This window comes from Stegostoma tigrinum, unplaced genomic scaffold (assembly GCF_030684315.1).
Source record: "Stegostoma tigrinum isolate sSteTig4 unplaced genomic scaffold, sSteTig4.hap1 scaffold_514, whole genome shotgun sequence".
Classification (NCBI taxonomy): domain Eukaryota; kingdom Metazoa; phylum Chordata; class Chondrichthyes; order Orectolobiformes; family Stegostomatidae; genus Stegostoma; species Stegostoma tigrinum.
In genome coordinates, this window is record NW_026728445.1 from 18,760 (window position 1) to 35,000 (window position 16,241).

General features: G+C 56.7%; 1 protein-coding gene across 1 annotated transcript in view; it reads right to left on the reverse strand.

Annotated features, from left to right (window-relative positions):
* Window positions 1-214: 214 nt before the first annotated feature.
* pi4kb (phosphatidylinositol 4-kinase, catalytic, beta) overlaps window positions 215-16,241 on the reverse strand; it is a 31,942-nt gene continuing 15,915 nt past the window's right edge. Inside the window, 11 exon segments of the mRNA XM_059644103.1 lie at window positions 215-2,966; window positions 4,275-4,395; window positions 8,164-8,296; window positions 10,349-10,437; window positions 10,439-10,540; window positions 10,542-10,616; window positions 11,781-11,904; window positions 12,212-12,316; window positions 13,015-13,124; window positions 13,802-14,023; window positions 15,067-15,297. Coding sequence (XP_059500086.1) covers window positions 2,785-2,966; window positions 4,275-4,395; window positions 8,164-8,296; window positions 10,349-10,437; window positions 10,439-10,540; window positions 10,542-10,616; window positions 11,781-11,904; window positions 12,212-12,316; window positions 13,015-13,124; window positions 13,802-14,023; window positions 15,067-15,297 — 1,494 coding nt within the window. The 3' untranslated portion in view covers window positions 215-2,784.

Below are 16,241 nucleotides of genomic sequence, written 5' to 3' on the forward strand. Positions count from 1 at the left end.
CACCCCAAACCCCAGCGACTTTCAGCCTAAGACTGCTCAGTAAGGTCGCCCCTCTCTCCTCCTCATGTGCAATGAGCACAAGCCCCGGCATCTCCACTGCAGAGGGGAAAGCAGGCCATTCAGCCCATCGAGTCAGTGCTGCAGCTGACAAGTCGTTTAACTCCACAGGCCCCACCCTAAAACAAAATCCACAAGATCAGACCAAAGACTGGACTCAATTTTGGTGGACGACGGGGTCGGGGTTTTTAATAAGACATGAGACGTTCAAAGACACAGGGGTGGTGGGGGGTGGGGGGGGGAAGAGTGGAGAAGACAGAGGGACACACAGACACAACACAAATTAGAAAAAAAAACACTGGGGTCAGAAGGGGAAGAAAGAGATATAAAGATTGAGACAGCAGGACAGCAATAGAGAGATATTTCAGCAGCTCAGACCCGGTGCCTGAGAAGGGGAAGTTGTGGGGTGGGGGTGGGAGAGGTCGGACTACGACATTTACAACAGAATGAAATCGAAATTTCAGAATGCGCACTTATTATATACATGTGTTCATATGTATAACATATATTAAAAAAACAGCAAATGTAAATACACTTATAAATATGTACAACATTTCCCCAGCTCCCGGTCACCGTTTGCTTAAAACTTAACGGTCTGGAGCGTGGAGGTTCCGTGAGCCGTGACTCCAACAGTGAGCTCCTGCTTCCCCACCAAAGGTGTCCCGCTGTCGGGCGGAGTTGATCAGGTCCCCCGGGTGGGTTTGGGCGAGGGAGGGGTGCCATGACGCTGGGTAAGTGAGGGGTGCGAGGTGCTGTTAGCATGTGCCAATATCGGTGACAGAACTGGGGAGGAGGGATCAAGATGGGACACGGGAGAAGGTGCAGGGTCTATTGTGGCAAGGTGTAACTCTTCCAGCCCCCACTGCTCCCTCCCCCAGGGCTGCTGGTGATGCCAAGGTGCCAGGCATAGGCTGGGAGGCAGATTGATTGGCATAGCCGGGGTGGGGGGAGGGGGGGGGGGGAGAGAAGAGAGGCGAGAGAGAGACACACAGACAGAGAGAGACACACACAGACAGAGACAGAGAGAGAGAGAGACACACAGACAGAGAGAGACAGGTTATACATGAACCAGTTGGCAGGTCCCAGCTGCAACAGACCACACACTGTAAACTGTCCCAGGTCAGATGTTTACACTGTCCCAGCCCTAACCCTATCAATCACTCCCAGGGACAGGGGCAGGGTTAGATACAGAGTAAAGCTCCCTCTACACTGTTTCCCCCTATCAAACACTCTCAGGGACAGGGACAGCACGGGGCTAGACATGGAGGAAAGCTCCCCCCTCTACACTGTCCATCAAACACTCCCAGGATGGCTCGGGAAGGGAGAGGTTAAGGCTTAGGTACCGAAGAAAACTCCCTCTACACTGACCCCAAGCACTCCCAGGGACAGGGACAGCACGGGGTTAGATACAGAGCAAAAAACTTCTCTGCTAAGATCTTACGCTGTTCTCCGCCTAACTGTGTTGGAAGGGGGTGAATATGGCAGCATCCTGGGGATGGAGGGTAAATCGGACAGAATGCCCAGTGGTAAGTGGGGACAGTAACCAAAACACTCCCTCACACATCAAACAGCCTGATGGAGGACCTTTCGGCCAACCAACAGGCAAGGAGTAAAGATGCTGTCCATGCTCAGTAACCTCGAGGGCTATGGGCATCTCACATTTATCCCCAGTCCTGCCTGTCCCACCCCCCAGCCCAACACAAACAAGCACCCCTTCGATCGGTGTGCACACAGCCAGGCACAAAACCGCAAAGCTCCCTCTGTCTGAGAAGGTACCCTGGGGAGACTGAGCAGAGTGCGCGTCTGTGTGTGTGTCAGAGAGAGCGTGGAACAGGGTGCGAGAGTACTGAGCAGTGCGTGTGAGAGAATGTGTCAAAGCGAGGGTCAGGGCAAGAGACCCTCATGAAGGGCCAGGAGTATCCCTCGAGGTGGAAAAGCACAGGGTTTCTCTCTCTCTCAGAGAAAAAGGAAGGCAGCCGCACTTCTTTAGCATCTTTCACCAGCTCGGCATGTTGCCGGGATGACGCAGGCCGAGGGAGCGAGTTCAAACAAATGAATAAAGAGGGAGCGGCCAACGCTGTATTCAGTTCCGTGTCCCCTTTACCCAGCAGGGGAACGGTGTTCAGGGCTGGGGAAGAAAAACAGGGAATTCAGACACACACACGGGCAGGTGGGCAGTAACCAGAGTATGAGGGCAGCAGGATCAGAAACACAGCGCTCCCTGTCTGTCTGTCACTCTCTCTCTCTTGGATCACACTCCCCACCAGCCAGAATCAAGAGCCACATGATGGGGACATCAGATACTAACCCCCCCCCACGCCACCGCTGCACCCTAACTGCTGCAAGCTCAGAGCTTTGGCGGGGGGGTGGGGGGGAACGACTGAGTGGGTGTGGGTGTGTAAGGCAGGGTCCTGGGGACAAGTCAGGTTGCGTGTGGGGAGAGGCAGACAGACAGACAGACAGAGGATGGGTGTGGGAGGGCCTGCGCGCCAGGGTGTGGATGGGTAATGGAGTGGAGCCAGCCTGTACAAGTCACATGCAGCCTGAGGCCTATCTATGGTCACCTGCCTTCCCTCAGGACACAGCCTCAGTGCCCAGGCCAGGAGTTTGGGTGCGGGGAACCGGGACCAGAAGCCGAGTGTTGGGACGGTGAGAGAGTCCATGAGCAGTTGCCTTCACCCTCCCCCCACCCGCCTACCCCGGGGGCAGGGCGAGCAGTTGCCCCGGTCACATAATGCCATTGGTCAAGTACTGGAAGCCATCGTAGAGTTTGGTGGTGAGCGACCGCATGCTCCCGTCCACCATCTGCTCGATGAGGCCCTGAAGCTGCTCCTCAGTCAGGTTCATGTGGAAACGCTCTTTCAAATGGCGGATTGTTCCGGAACCGTGGAAACAGGGCAGCTGCGAACCTGTGGGTCAGAGACACAGACAGGAGGGGGCTTCACCAACTGTTCAGGAGCCAAACGGGGCAACAAAATGGTGGCTTGGTGCCCACTGGGTGGGGTGGGGTGATGAATCTGATTGAAACTTCCGGAGGAGGCCTGGAGAGAGCAGATGTGGGCAACGATGTTTCCACAAGGAGGGGAGCCCAGGACCCGACGATAATAGTGAGGGGAAGGAGATGAAGATGTATTTCTTCAGCCGCAGAAGGATGGCCAAGCCTCTATCCTCAAGGGTAGTGTTGTTAAGAAAGCGTATGGTGTGTTAACTTTCAGTAATAGCAGGATTGGGTTCAAGAGCTAGGAAGTTATGCTCCAGCTACAGAAAAGCCTGGTTCGGCCACATCTGGAGTGCCGTGTCCAGTTCTGGTTGCCTCATTACAGGAAAGATGTGGAAGCATTGGAAAAGGTACAGAGGAGATTTACCGGGATGTTGCCTGGTCTGGAGGGAAGGTCTTACGAGGAAATGTTGAGAGAGATAGGGCTTTTCTCTTTAGAATGACGAAGGATAAGAGGTGACTTGAAAGAGGTGTACAAAATGATCAGAGATATAGATAGAGTAGACAGCCAGAGACTTTTCCCTACGGTGGAGGTAGCTGTTATGAGGGGGCATAGTTTTACAGTGAGTGGAGGTAGATATAGGGGAGACATCAGAGGTAGGTTCTTTACTCAGAGAGTGGTAGGGGGTGGAATGCATTGCCGGAGAGGGTAGTGGAGTTGCCCTCATTAAGGGCATTTAAGTGGCTATTAGATAGGCATATGGATGATAGTATAAGGTAGGGGTGGAGGTTAGATAGACCTGAGGATTAGGGTAAAAGTTCAGCACAGCATCGTGGGCCGAAGGGCCTGTACTGTTCTACGTTCTAAGCCGCTGAGCATATTTAAGATGGGAGATAGATTGGTTCTCGATTAAAAAGGGGATCGATCAAGGGTTGTGGGGAGAACGGGAAGGGGCAGTTGAGAAAAAGTGATTAGCCACGATCGAACGATCCGATGGGCCTGAAGGACTTGCGCCCTCACCCCTCAACAGCGGTCGGGGTATTCTTGTAGACGGTCCTGACATGAGAGTTGTGGGGGCCAACTGCCCCTATTTCCTGAGACGCGACGTAGCCCCATACAGTGCAATCGCTCGCCGGTTCCCTGGGCCCCATGTCACGAGGCTGCTTCTGCAGACGGCGCAGATTTTGATCTAAAGTTCAGTGGGATGACCTGGCACCCCACCCCGAGACACAGGCAGACCCAGCGACGGGGGCGGTGCCGCCCACCCCCCATACGCACCTTGCTGCATGATCTCCACTATCTGCGTCACCTTGTCCATGTGTTTACGAGCTGCGATCAGTCCCTGCAACATCAGCATCTTGTAGTAATTGAACATGTCCCCATCCAGGCCTCCCATGACCTGCAGGTTTTTTTTTTAAAAAGAAAAAAAAGAGAAAACACTCTCCGTGAACGGATGGAGTTTCCCTGAAATTTGCCTCCAGGAGCGGAACTGTGGGTCAACCCTTCTGCTTCCCAGCCGTTTCCAACCCCTCCGCTCCCGCCCCGAATACAAATCTCTGCCTCGACGACCCAGACATCCGCAGGAAAGAATTCCACAGATTCGCTGCCCACGGAGACAAGAAATTCCTCTTCGTCGCAGGCTTCAACGGGTTCCCCTCGGCCCGGAATTTATCAGGAGCCCCTGGGGGTGACGATCACCAAACTGTCCCACTCCACACACTGACTCAGCAGACAAGACAGCACAGCTACATCCCTACTTCGCTAACAGGTTAATAAGGACATTCTGTATGCCTGTAAAACATTTTAAAAAAAACATAGCTGGAAGCGTTTTACCCGGACGCAACGCGGACTGATCTAGCAACTGCTCTGCTCAGGGTCGGAAGAAACCAGACAGCGTTCTGTGAATCCAGCTCGGTCCAGTCACCAAACCAATCTTCCGCCCACTGACCCCATGTACACTTCTCCTGGCCACAGAAAGGCAACCAAAGACCCTTCCCCGTGCCAGTTATCTCCTCTTCTGTCGCACAGAACGTATAAGAGCTTAAAACACGCACTTCATCAGGTTCAAGAACAGCTTCCTCCCCGCACTGTTATCAGACTTTTGAACCAAGTTCTCAAATTTTACATTTCATGCTGATCTCACTGTTTATGCCTCCTCTCTGTAGCCATGACGTTGTTTTCTTCGCTCCGTTCTATTACCCTGATGCGCTTCATATCATATGATCTTCACGCAAAACATAACTTTTCACTGTACCCAGGTACGCGTGACAATGAGAAATCAGATCCTGGAATCAGCATTTATCCTGAGATGATGCCCCTCTGGTCCTAGACTCTCCCGCACACACACAAGGCGGGGGGACGATCTCCCCACATCTTGCCTGTCAATTTCCCCACAAAGAAGCTTGTCGGTTCCAGGAGGGTCTCTACATTATAAATTAGCAGGGAAACTCTGGTCCATCAACCCCAAATTTACCCTCGCTCCTCTTCCCAACACACGACCCACAGCCTCGAATGTTATTCTTCTTAGGAGTAATAAGCAATGCAGATAATGGGGACCCTCCCGATGTATATCTCGACTTCCAGAAGGCATCCGACAAGGGTCGGCACAAAATTTTAGCACACGCGCATACACATTCTGGTCTCCCTGCTATAGGGGAGATTTTGAGAAACTTGATAGGGTTCAGGGAATATTTACAGGGATGTCGGAGGGTTGGAGCTGCAGGGAGAGGCTGGGGCTGTTTTCCCCAGAGCATCGGATGCCGAGGGGGGGTACCTTATAGAGGTTTATAAAACCATGAGGGGCATAGATAGGGGGGATAGACAGTCTTTTCCCCCCAGGGGTAGGGGGAAGTCCAAAACAAGAGGGGCATAGGTTTAAGGTGAGAGGGGAAAGGGACCTGAGGGGCAACTTTTTCACACAGAGGGTGGTGCGTGTGTGGAACGAGGAAGGGGGTGGGGGCTGGTACAGTTACAGCATTTAAAGGGCATCGGGATGGGGACATGATTGGAAGGGGTTAGGGGGATAGGGGCCAAACGCTGGCAAATGGGGCTGGATTAAGCTAAGATATCTGGTTGGCATGGATGGGATGGACCGAAGGGTCTGTTTCCATGCTGCACATCTGTATGACATGGGGTTTGGGGTAAGTTACAGCTTGGAGAGAGGATTGACTGATCGACAGAAAGCACGGAACCAGGATAAATGGTTTTCCTGGTCGGCAAGATGCGGATGTAAGGTTGTACAGGGCTCAGCTCTTTCACAATCAATACTGAAGCCATGGATGCAAAGGGACAGTACCAAATTCGCAGGTGTACACAATCGTTTGAAGTTTGCATCAGCCTCTTCTGGAGCACTGCGTCCTGTTCTGGTCGCCCTGTTATTAGGGGTAGGGTATTATTAAACTGGAGAGGAACCATGTTCCTGGTTCCCTGCTTTCTGTCGATCAGTCAGTCCTCTCTCTAACCATAATGTATGGTTCAGAAGGGGTGGACGCTAGGAAGTTGTTTCCATTGGGCGGGGAGACTAGGACCCGTGGGCACAGCCTTAGAATTAGAGGGGGGTAAATTTAAAACGGAAATGAAGAGACATTTCTTCAGCCAGAGAGTTGTGGGCCGGTGGAATTCATTGCCATGGAGCGCAGTGGAGGCCGGGACGTTGGATGCCTTCAAGGCAGAGATCCACAAATTCTTGATCTCACGAGGAATCACGGGCTATGGGGAGACTGCAGGGAAGTGGTGTTGAAATGCCCATCAGCCATGATTTAAATGGCGGAGTGGACCCGATGGGCCGAATGGCCTTACTTCCACTCCTATGTCTTATGGCCCGGGAGAGATTTACCAGGACATTGCCGGGAGGGGAGGGTGACAGTGATAGGGTGGGGCTGGGAGCTTTTTCCCTGGTACGCAGGGAGCGGAGGGGTGGCATTATAAAGGTTTATAACATCATGAAGGGCATGGAAAGGGGTTGATTAGTGAAATCTTTTGCCCGAGGGTGGAGGATTTCAAGACCAGGCACATTTTTACAGTGAGAGGAAAAAGATTCAAAGGACACAAGGGGCAGATTTTTTACGCAGAGGGCGTCCATGCGTGGAATGAGCCTCCATAGGAACGGTTGGGTGTGGGTACAGTTACAGTATTTTAAGGACATTTGGATAAGTGCGTGAATGGGGAAAGGTTTGGAGGGAGATGGGTCAGGAGCAGGCAGGTGGGACTAGTTTAGTTTGGGATTGTGGCCGGCATGGACTGGCTGGGCTGAAGGGTCTGTTTCTGAGCTGTGGGACACTGACACTAAAATAGGTGAGCAAAGCTGCAATGAAGAATTCAGGAATTTACAAATGGGGGAGGATAGTTAAGGAGATTTAGATCAGAGGATCCCTACAGCATGGACACAGGCCCTTTCGGCCCAACAAGTCCCACCCCGTCCCATCAATCTCTAACCTACCCTAACCCGCACATCCCTGGGCACTACAGGACAATTTAGCACGGCCAATCCCACCCTAACCCGCACATCCCTGGGCACTACAGGACAATTTAGCACTGCCAACCCACCCTAACCCGCACATCCCTGGGCACTACGGGACAATTTAGCACGGCCAATCCACCCTAACCCGCACATCCCTGGGCACTACGGGACAATTTAGCACTGCCAACCCACCCTAACCCGCACATCCCTGGGCACTACGGGACAATTTAGCACTGCCAACCCACCCTAACCCGCACATTTTTGGAATGTGGGAGGAAACCGGAGCACCCAGAGGAAAACCCACGCAGACACGGGTAGAATGTATAAAACTCCCACATTCAAACCCAGGCCCCTGGTGCCGTAAGGCAGCAGAGCTGACCGACATTTGGCAGATGAAGTTTGATGCAGATATGTGCAAAGTTATCCACTTTGGTAACAGCAGTAGGAAATGCTCCTTTCCAGCAACCTTTCTGCATTCACTTGATGCCAACCTTTTCATTGTGTCTTTTCGAGAGAGACCTCAAACTAAGTGCTAACGCAGCTCACTTATTCCTCAGCATGGATCCCTTAAACTGCTCCCTCCATTGCCTTCAAGTTCTCTTACTGACACCGGGGATGGGCGGGACTCGTTTCCTTCTGCCCCGCCTGTACTGGAGACTGCTAAACTGCACACAGTTGCTGTCTCTGAGTGGAGGGACGGGAACTTACGTCGACAAACTCGCTGGTGAGCTTGAAGGCTGACGTCTCGAAGCCCAGGTTCCGAGGTGAGCTGGACAAGATGAAGCCGAAGTCTATGTGAATGATGTGGCCCTCCGAGTCCAGCAGGATGTTGCCGTTGTGCCTGAGGGGAGCGGGGACGGGGAGGGGTGGTAAAGAAATGAAACTGTTGAAAAGAAAAGCAAAGCAGCCGGGGGCTGTATCACAATCCCGTGCAGAGGAAGTATTTCGGGCCTGAATAATCGCCCCAAAGTGTTTCTTCAGGCTTTCACGCACACAGCAAGCTATGGTTAAGGGAGAGAAACTAACTGGTTGTTTCTAACCCCACACATGTGCAAGCACACACCCTGGCCCCTGAATAGCTCGCCAATTAGCTCGTCATCTCATGCACAGTCCCAGTTGAGGTCGCCTGCTCTCAAACAGCGTCTAACCACTTTTACTAAGATCTTTCATAGTCGTCCCGGCCCTAACTGCCCGCTTGAGGTGGTGGGCAGGAGCTGCCATCTTGAACCACTACAGTCTCACTGCTCCCCACTGTATCCCCCAAAACCTTCAACCCCAACTGCCCCGCGAAGTGTAGGGATACAGTGCCCTTAGGGAGGCAATTCCAGGACCTTGACCCTGATATACTTCCAGGTCGGGATGGAGTGTTTGGGGGTGGGGGTGGGGGGGGGGGGGGGTGGAGGTGGTGCTCTCAGAGGGGAGCTTGCAGGGGGCTGGTGTTCCCATGTCTCTGCTGCTCTTGCCCCCCTCCAGGGGGCAGAGGTCCCGGGTTTGGAAGGAGCTGACTTGGGGAGTCGCTGTAGACGGTACACACTGCTGCGACTGAGTGTCGGGGGCGGAGGGAGGTCCCTGGATAGGGTCGAGCTTCTCGTGTTTGCCAGAACTGCCCCCATCCAGGGCAATTGGAGTGGGTTGGGGGGGGGGGTACGGTATTCCCTCATAGTCCTGCCTTGTTGGTGGTGGGACAGGTTTGGCTGGGGGGGGGGGGGTACTTGTTGCACGATTATCAGCCTCTGACCCACTTCTGGAGCTACTGTATTGACGCGACTTACCCGGGAGGTGGGGGGGGGGGGGGGGGGGGGGGGGGAAGAAGAGTGTGGCTACAGGGGGACAAACGGGTTGCCACAGTGCCACTGGGGGACTGGCCACGGGCAGCTGGACGTGGGCGAGGGCACTTGGGTCACAGAATTTGATGGCAGCTGTCATCAAACGTGAGATCGATACCCCAAATCTCAGCTCAGCGTGTCCGAGCGAGCGAGTACATGTGACGGTGTGTGAGAGAGAGTGTACACCCGTGTCGGAGGGAGGTGAGGGGGGGGATGTACTGGGACTGACGTGGCAACTCATTCCATCAAATGGTCTGTACCGAAGTAGAGTGAGAAGCTTTGTTTACGAGCAGAACAGGCAGATCACAGCAAAGTGAAGTGGTATGGGGGGGGGGGGGGCATTGCTGTAGGGTACAGAGTCATTCACGTCCACTCCGACACACACACACACACCACCCCCACTCACATCGTTACTCCCTCCCCCCCACACACAACCAATCCCACGTCCCCCATCACACTCATCTCTCCCCCACACACACACACACCTCCCTCACTCATACCCCAGCCCCAGGCACACACAACCCCCTCCTGCAATTACCCACTCACATCCCCCTCGCAGACACCCCTCCCATGCACCTACCCACCCCCCACACACGCACACCCTCCCAACCACACCACACACAACCCCGCACACACCCTCTCTCCGCCATGAGCACATCCCCCTCCCACAACCCGTTGTGTATCTCCCAACACTCTCACTCCATCCCACCGGCCACCCCCACCTCCATACACACATCCCCCCCCCACCAAATCCACATCTCTCTCCTCCAGCTGGCCCCTCCCCCACATCCCCCTCCCACAACCCCTTGACTCCCCAATCTCTCTCTCACACAAACCCCTTCTCTGCCACATCCCCAGCAGTGCCCCTGCCCCCGCATCCCACTCCCAACGCGCAACCCCCGCACACCAAGCCCCTGCAGCTCAGTCGTTACCAAGACTAACGAAGCTCACGCCCACCCTTGCCTCGACTAACGACACCCCCACCCCCCCCCCCCCCCCCAAACCGTGCCAATGGAGCGCGGGCAGTGGAGAGAGACTGCCCCCTGGTGTGGGGTCGAGGGTCTTACCTGTCCTTGACCTGCAGGAGGTAACAGACGAGACAGTAACCAGCACAGCTCTGAACGAAGTTGCGCTGGGCCGACAGGAACCCCTCGGTGGGTGTAGCTGCCATGTTCCTGCAGGAAGTAGTCGAGCAGCGAGAGCAGCGACTGCTTCTTGATCTGGTGCAACGAGACGGCGTTCACCACGGGCTCGATCATTGCCGCTGTCTGCCGAGATCACCAGGATCTTGTAGGGTCTGATCCAGAGCGGGACCCGCTCCACCTCCCAGATCACCTGCAACCAGTTTGTTTGTTGGGGGGTGGGGGAGAGAAGAGAAACGGAGGTGGGGTGGGCCTCTTAAACAGCACTGGGGACAGTCGGCTGGGGGGGGTGGGGGGGGGGGGGGTGCAGGCAGCACGCGCATTACACCGCACCCCCCCCCCCCCAAAACCGCGTCTGGGTGAGCCACCTCCCAGCCGATCGCTATCCCTACACTTGCCTCCTACATCTTCCCCCCCCCCCCCCCACCCACAATCCATCCAGAAGGTAGCAGCGAGCTGCCAACTCGAACCATTAGCCTCCCCCATCCCCCGGCCCAGCCCCCACATGGCGTAGGCAGTCAGCATCGATAGGGGGGAGGGGAAGGTGACGGGACGGGGGCGGGGGTGGGGAGCGGCACAGAGGGACAGACAGACGGGAGGGAGGGAGGGGAGCGGGGCGGAGGGACAGACAGACGGGGAGGGAGGGGAGGGGGAGCGGGGCGGAGGGACAGACAGACGGGGAGGGAGGGAGGGGAGCGGGGCGGAGGGACAGACAGACGGGGAGGGAGGGAGGGGAGCGGGCGCGGAGGGACAGGACAGACGGGGAGGGAGGGAGGGGAGCGGGGCGGAGGGACAGACGGGGGCAGAGGCGAGGCGCAGGGACAGACAGACGGACAGACAGACAGACAGACAGACAGATGGGGGGGGGAAAAGGGGAGCGCGATGGAGGGACAGACAGACAGATGGGGGGGGGGAAGAGGGGGAGCGGGACAGAGACAGACGGGGGAAGAGGCGAGACGCAGGGACAGACAGACAGACAGATGGGGGGGGGGGGAAAAAGGGGAGCGCGATGGAGGGACAGACAGACAGACTCTCATATGGAGGGGTCTGTAACACAGGAGGTGACCCTTTGGCTCACTGAGTCCACGTGCCAAAATCAACTATCCGATTCACTGGTGGCACTGACCTAACCCTTCGCACAGAGCCTTGTACGCTGATCCCACCACCAACACCACTCCCCCACCCCCGGGACGGGCTCTGGTGGGCCGCTATGCGACTGGGGCCTGGGTGCATTCCTCCCTGCCCCGTCCCAACCTCCGAACGGGCAGCGGGATCCGTCCCGGAGCCCAGTGAAGTCGCGAGTACGTACACCCGCGCGCAACCGGGGGAGGGGGTGGGTGGGGGTGGGGGCCGTTACCTGCAGTTGCTTCAGCACTTGATACGCCAACAGCTCCTGGCGAAGGTCATCCCCACATTTGACGATGACAGACAGGAGGCGCCAGTTTGGGAAATGCCCGTACGGAGAGTTCTCCCGGATTCTCCTGCAGACACGGAGAGGCGGGAGTGAGCAGCCGGAGGCCAAGGTCCATCCGCTGTGGAGATTTGAGGGTGGGGAACTGATCCGGGGTGGGGGGGGTGGGGGCTCGCGTTCTGCCTGCTGTTCAGAATTTGCTGTGTCAATAGTCACGCTGTAGTGGCGGCACCGTTGCCAAGACGTGACTGGCTGTGCCGCGGAGAGGGGGCGGCCTCCAGAAACGCCACTTGTTTCACCGCCCCCACCATACCACCCCACCGACTCCGAGCCCCAGCCGGCACCACCCCCTGACCCCCGCCAAACCCCCCCCTCACCTGACTTTCTCCTGCCAGGGTTCCTTCAGTGCTACTGCCGACGGATCCTCAGGGTCACGCTTAAAGGTGGTGGGGGCATGTGCCAGCTGCTCGGACAGGCGCCGCCTGTGTTTGGGGGGGAAGAGGGGGGTGAAGAGAGCGGAATTCATTCGCGGAGTGGTTCATGATAGCACAAACAGACTGAAACAACCCGTCCGTGCTGACCCACATATCCTAAACTAATCCAGTCCCATTTGCCCCCCTTGCCCTCTAACCCCTTCCTATCCATGTCCCCATCCCGATGCCCTTTAAATGCTGTAACTGTACCAGCCCCCACCCACTTCCTCTGGCAGCTCCTTCCATACACGCACCACCCTCTGTGTGAAAAAGTTACCCCTCAGGTCCCTTTCCCCTCTCACCTTGGACACCCCCTACCCCTGGGGGAAAAGACCCTGTCTATCCCCCCTACCCCTGCCCCTCATCGTTTGATAAACCTCTATAAGGTCCCCCCCCTCAGCCTCCGACGCTCCGGGGAAAACAGCCCCAGCCTCTCCCTGTAGCACAAACCCTCCGACATCCCTATAAATCTTTCCTGACCCTTTCACAACATCCTTCCTGTAGCAGGGAGACCAGGATTGAACGCAGGATTCCCAAAGCGGCCCTAACCAATGTCCTGTTCAGCCCCAACATGACCCTCCCAGCTTGAAGGAGAGAGCGGGCACACTTCAACCAGGCCACAGTGTCTGCCCCCACCCCCAATCCCCATTGTATGCGGTTCACTTCGGATCAGATGCTCATGGGAGCTTGGAGAGGTGCGAGAGTACCTGATATCCCCAGCTGCTATAAAGACAGGCTCCTTGCTCTCCTGGCTGGTGATGCTATCCACAGAAAACTGGGAGATGTTATCGCTGCTGTTGGTGTGGATTTCTGGAAGCTGGGGCAGGGGTGGAGAGATCAGAAACAGGATTAGGATAAGACAGGCACATAACATTAACACAGTGACACAGTTCAGGGTGAGGGTGGGGGGTTCGGTGCTGAGGGTTGGCACCAGTAGCTTTTCCCAGCAATGCCAGAGGGATGGAGGTCTGGGGCAAGGCGGAGTGGGGGGGCGTTGGAATCTCAGAGATAAAACAAGTACTTCAACCAGAAAAGGGTCAGAAAAGATTTACAGGATGTCGGAGGGTTTGAGCTACAGGGAGCAGCTGGGGCTGTTCTCCCCGGAGCGTCGGAGGCTGAGGGGTGGGACCTTATAGAGGTTTATAAAACCATGAGGGGCATGGGTAGGGGGGAATAGACAAGGTCTTTACCCCCAGGGGTAGGGGGAGTCCAAAACTAGAGGGGCATAGGTTTAAGGTGAGAGGGGAAAGAGACCCAAGTGGTAACTTTTTCACACAGAGGGTGGTGCGTGTGTGGAAGGAGGAAGTGGGTGGGGGCTGGTACAGTCACAGCATTTAAAAGGCATTGGGATGGGGACATGGATAGGAAGGGATTAGAGGGATAGGGGAGCAAATGGGACTGGATTAATTTAGGATATCTGGATCGGGCCGAAGGGCCTGTTTTCATGCTATACAGCTCTCCGAACCACCCCCCGCCCCGGCCCCGGGACCTCACCTCGACCTGCAGCTCCCCGATGTCATCCACTGACCAGGCCTCATCATCATTGTCGTAGTTGGGCACCGTGCTGAAACTGACGGGCCTCTGCTCGCGGGCACAGTCTGGAAGGTTCTCCACTGAGCGTGTAGTCCGGATCCGGATCTCGGGGATACGGGCGGGCACTGGGGACGTCTCCAAATTCTCACACTCCAACACCTCCACATAGATCAGGTAGGGAGCCTGGAAAAACGAGGCAGGAGAGTCAGGGGAGTGACACGGTCACAGAACCAGAATCCCAACACACTGCCGTTAGCCTTCTGCCGCAGGCAATATAGTTACATTCCTCCCCCTCCAGCCCTCCCTACCCCACCCCCCCATCTCTGTCACCCCCCCACCGGCCCCCTAGACACCCCCCCCCCCCATATCTCCATCTCCCTCATCTCCGGCCCCCTAGACCTCCCCCCCCCCCCATATCTCCGTCTCCCTCATCTCCGGCCCCCTACACCTCCTCCCCCCTCCCTATCTCCGTCTCCCTCATCTCCGGCCCCCTACACCTCCTCCCCCCTCCCTATCTCCGTCTCCCTCATCTCCGGCCCGCTACACCTCCTCCCCCCTCCCTATCTCCGTCTCCCTCATCTCCGGCCCCCTACACCTCCTCCCCCCTCCCTATCTCCGTCTCCCTCATCTCCGGCCCCCTACTCCTCCTCCCCCCTCCAATAACTCCGGCCCCCTACACCTCCTCCCTATCTCTGTCTCCCTCATCTCCGGCCCCCTACCACCCCTCCCTATCTCTGTCTCCCTCATCTCCGGCCCCCTACCCCCCACTCCCTATGTCTGTCTCCTTCATCTCCGGCCCCCTACACCTGCCCCCCAACCCCATCCCTGTGCACCAACAAAAGGACGTGCCTCACTAAGTCAGAGCGCATGTTAGCCGGACTGACTCTGCTTGGATACGGTGCCCCAAAACCGTCTGCAGTATCCCAGCCACAACCTGACTGGGGCCTGGTGTGGTTTCAACAAAACCTTCCCAACTTTTCTCCCCAGTTCCCTTCGCAACAGAGGCCAGCGGGCGGTTGGCACCGCCTGAGCAAGTGCCAGATGCCCGCTGAAGCTTGCAGGGCAGGGGAGGTGGCGATTCTTTTCAGTCCCTGCGTCCCGTAGCTTTCCGCAGTCCTGCGCTGTTTGAACGCCGCAGTTTGTCCTGCCGACGTTCACCACCCCACACCCCCCGCGCCCCATCACTTGCCCTCCCCGCGAAGAGAGGGTCCCCGAGAGTAACGGACCTTGTCCTTGGAGTTGAGGACTACGGCCTGGTTGTGAGGCACACGGACCACATGGTGCTCGAAGCCGGACGTCGGGAGCCAGACGCGAGACGGGAGCTTGTGGTTGAGCAGCGACAGCTCGGAGATGAGCCGCTGGGTCTTCTGTTCCTTGGTGGGTAATGTCACCAGCCTCTTGCCAATGGCCATCAGCGACTTGATGAACTCCCGTTCCGGGCCCAGCCTCGCAGGTTGCTGCGGAGACACAAGATGGAGGTGGTGGTGGGGAGAGAATATTTTTTAAAAAATTCCTCAACAAACTGGCTCGGCGGGATGGGAGAGCACCCGGACGGAGTTGGCGGATCCGTCGGCCACCATCCCTATCCCACGAGGCTTTGAGAGATCCGCTCCCTCATTACTGCGTCCCGAAGGGCCAGGCTGTCACTGAATCGAATGTTAATCCCGACCCGCGCCCGCACAACCTCAAATCACGGCAGAATGGACGATCAGTCAGGCCCGGAGGGCGCGGCCTGAGGGAGACTCATAGGACACGGGGAGAAGGGCGGGGGGGGGGGGGGGGGGGCGCGGGGCGGGGGCGTGGTGGTTAAGGAGGGAACTTGGGACAGGGCCCCCAGTGGCAGTGACCAGAACATGATGATTCTTAACGGGACAGGGACAGAGATAGGGAGGTGGGGGGGTGAGACGGGGTTATGACAGAGATAGGGTCGGGGTATCTCCATCCACCTGCTCATGGTGGGACAGCCACGCCAGTCCAATTCGGAGGTCCCCCTGCCCCAACCAAGTCAGACAGTGGGCATGGTGCCCGTGGGCGGAAGGGGACAGGAGCCGGCATTTTGCCTCGCATGACCTCTGCCCCCTACAACTCGCCAAGTGTTGGGTTTCCAACGGAGTGGGCTCCTGCAGACGCAGACCCATTGGGCAGCGCCTCTGGCACGCACATACACTCAGGACAACCGTCGTGGACCTACACAATACCTCCCCCGCCCCACCCCCCCCCGCAACAACTACCCGAGGAAAGGGAGATAAACAACGGGCAGGACATCTCCTGCTGACTGGGTTATCCTGCTTCTGGAGGGTGGGGGATTTGAACACCCTGGTCGATCTGCCTTGCTCTCGCACACGTCCCCTTGGAGACCCAACATGGCTCCGGTGCCCAGAGCCGTGACAGACAATGGCAG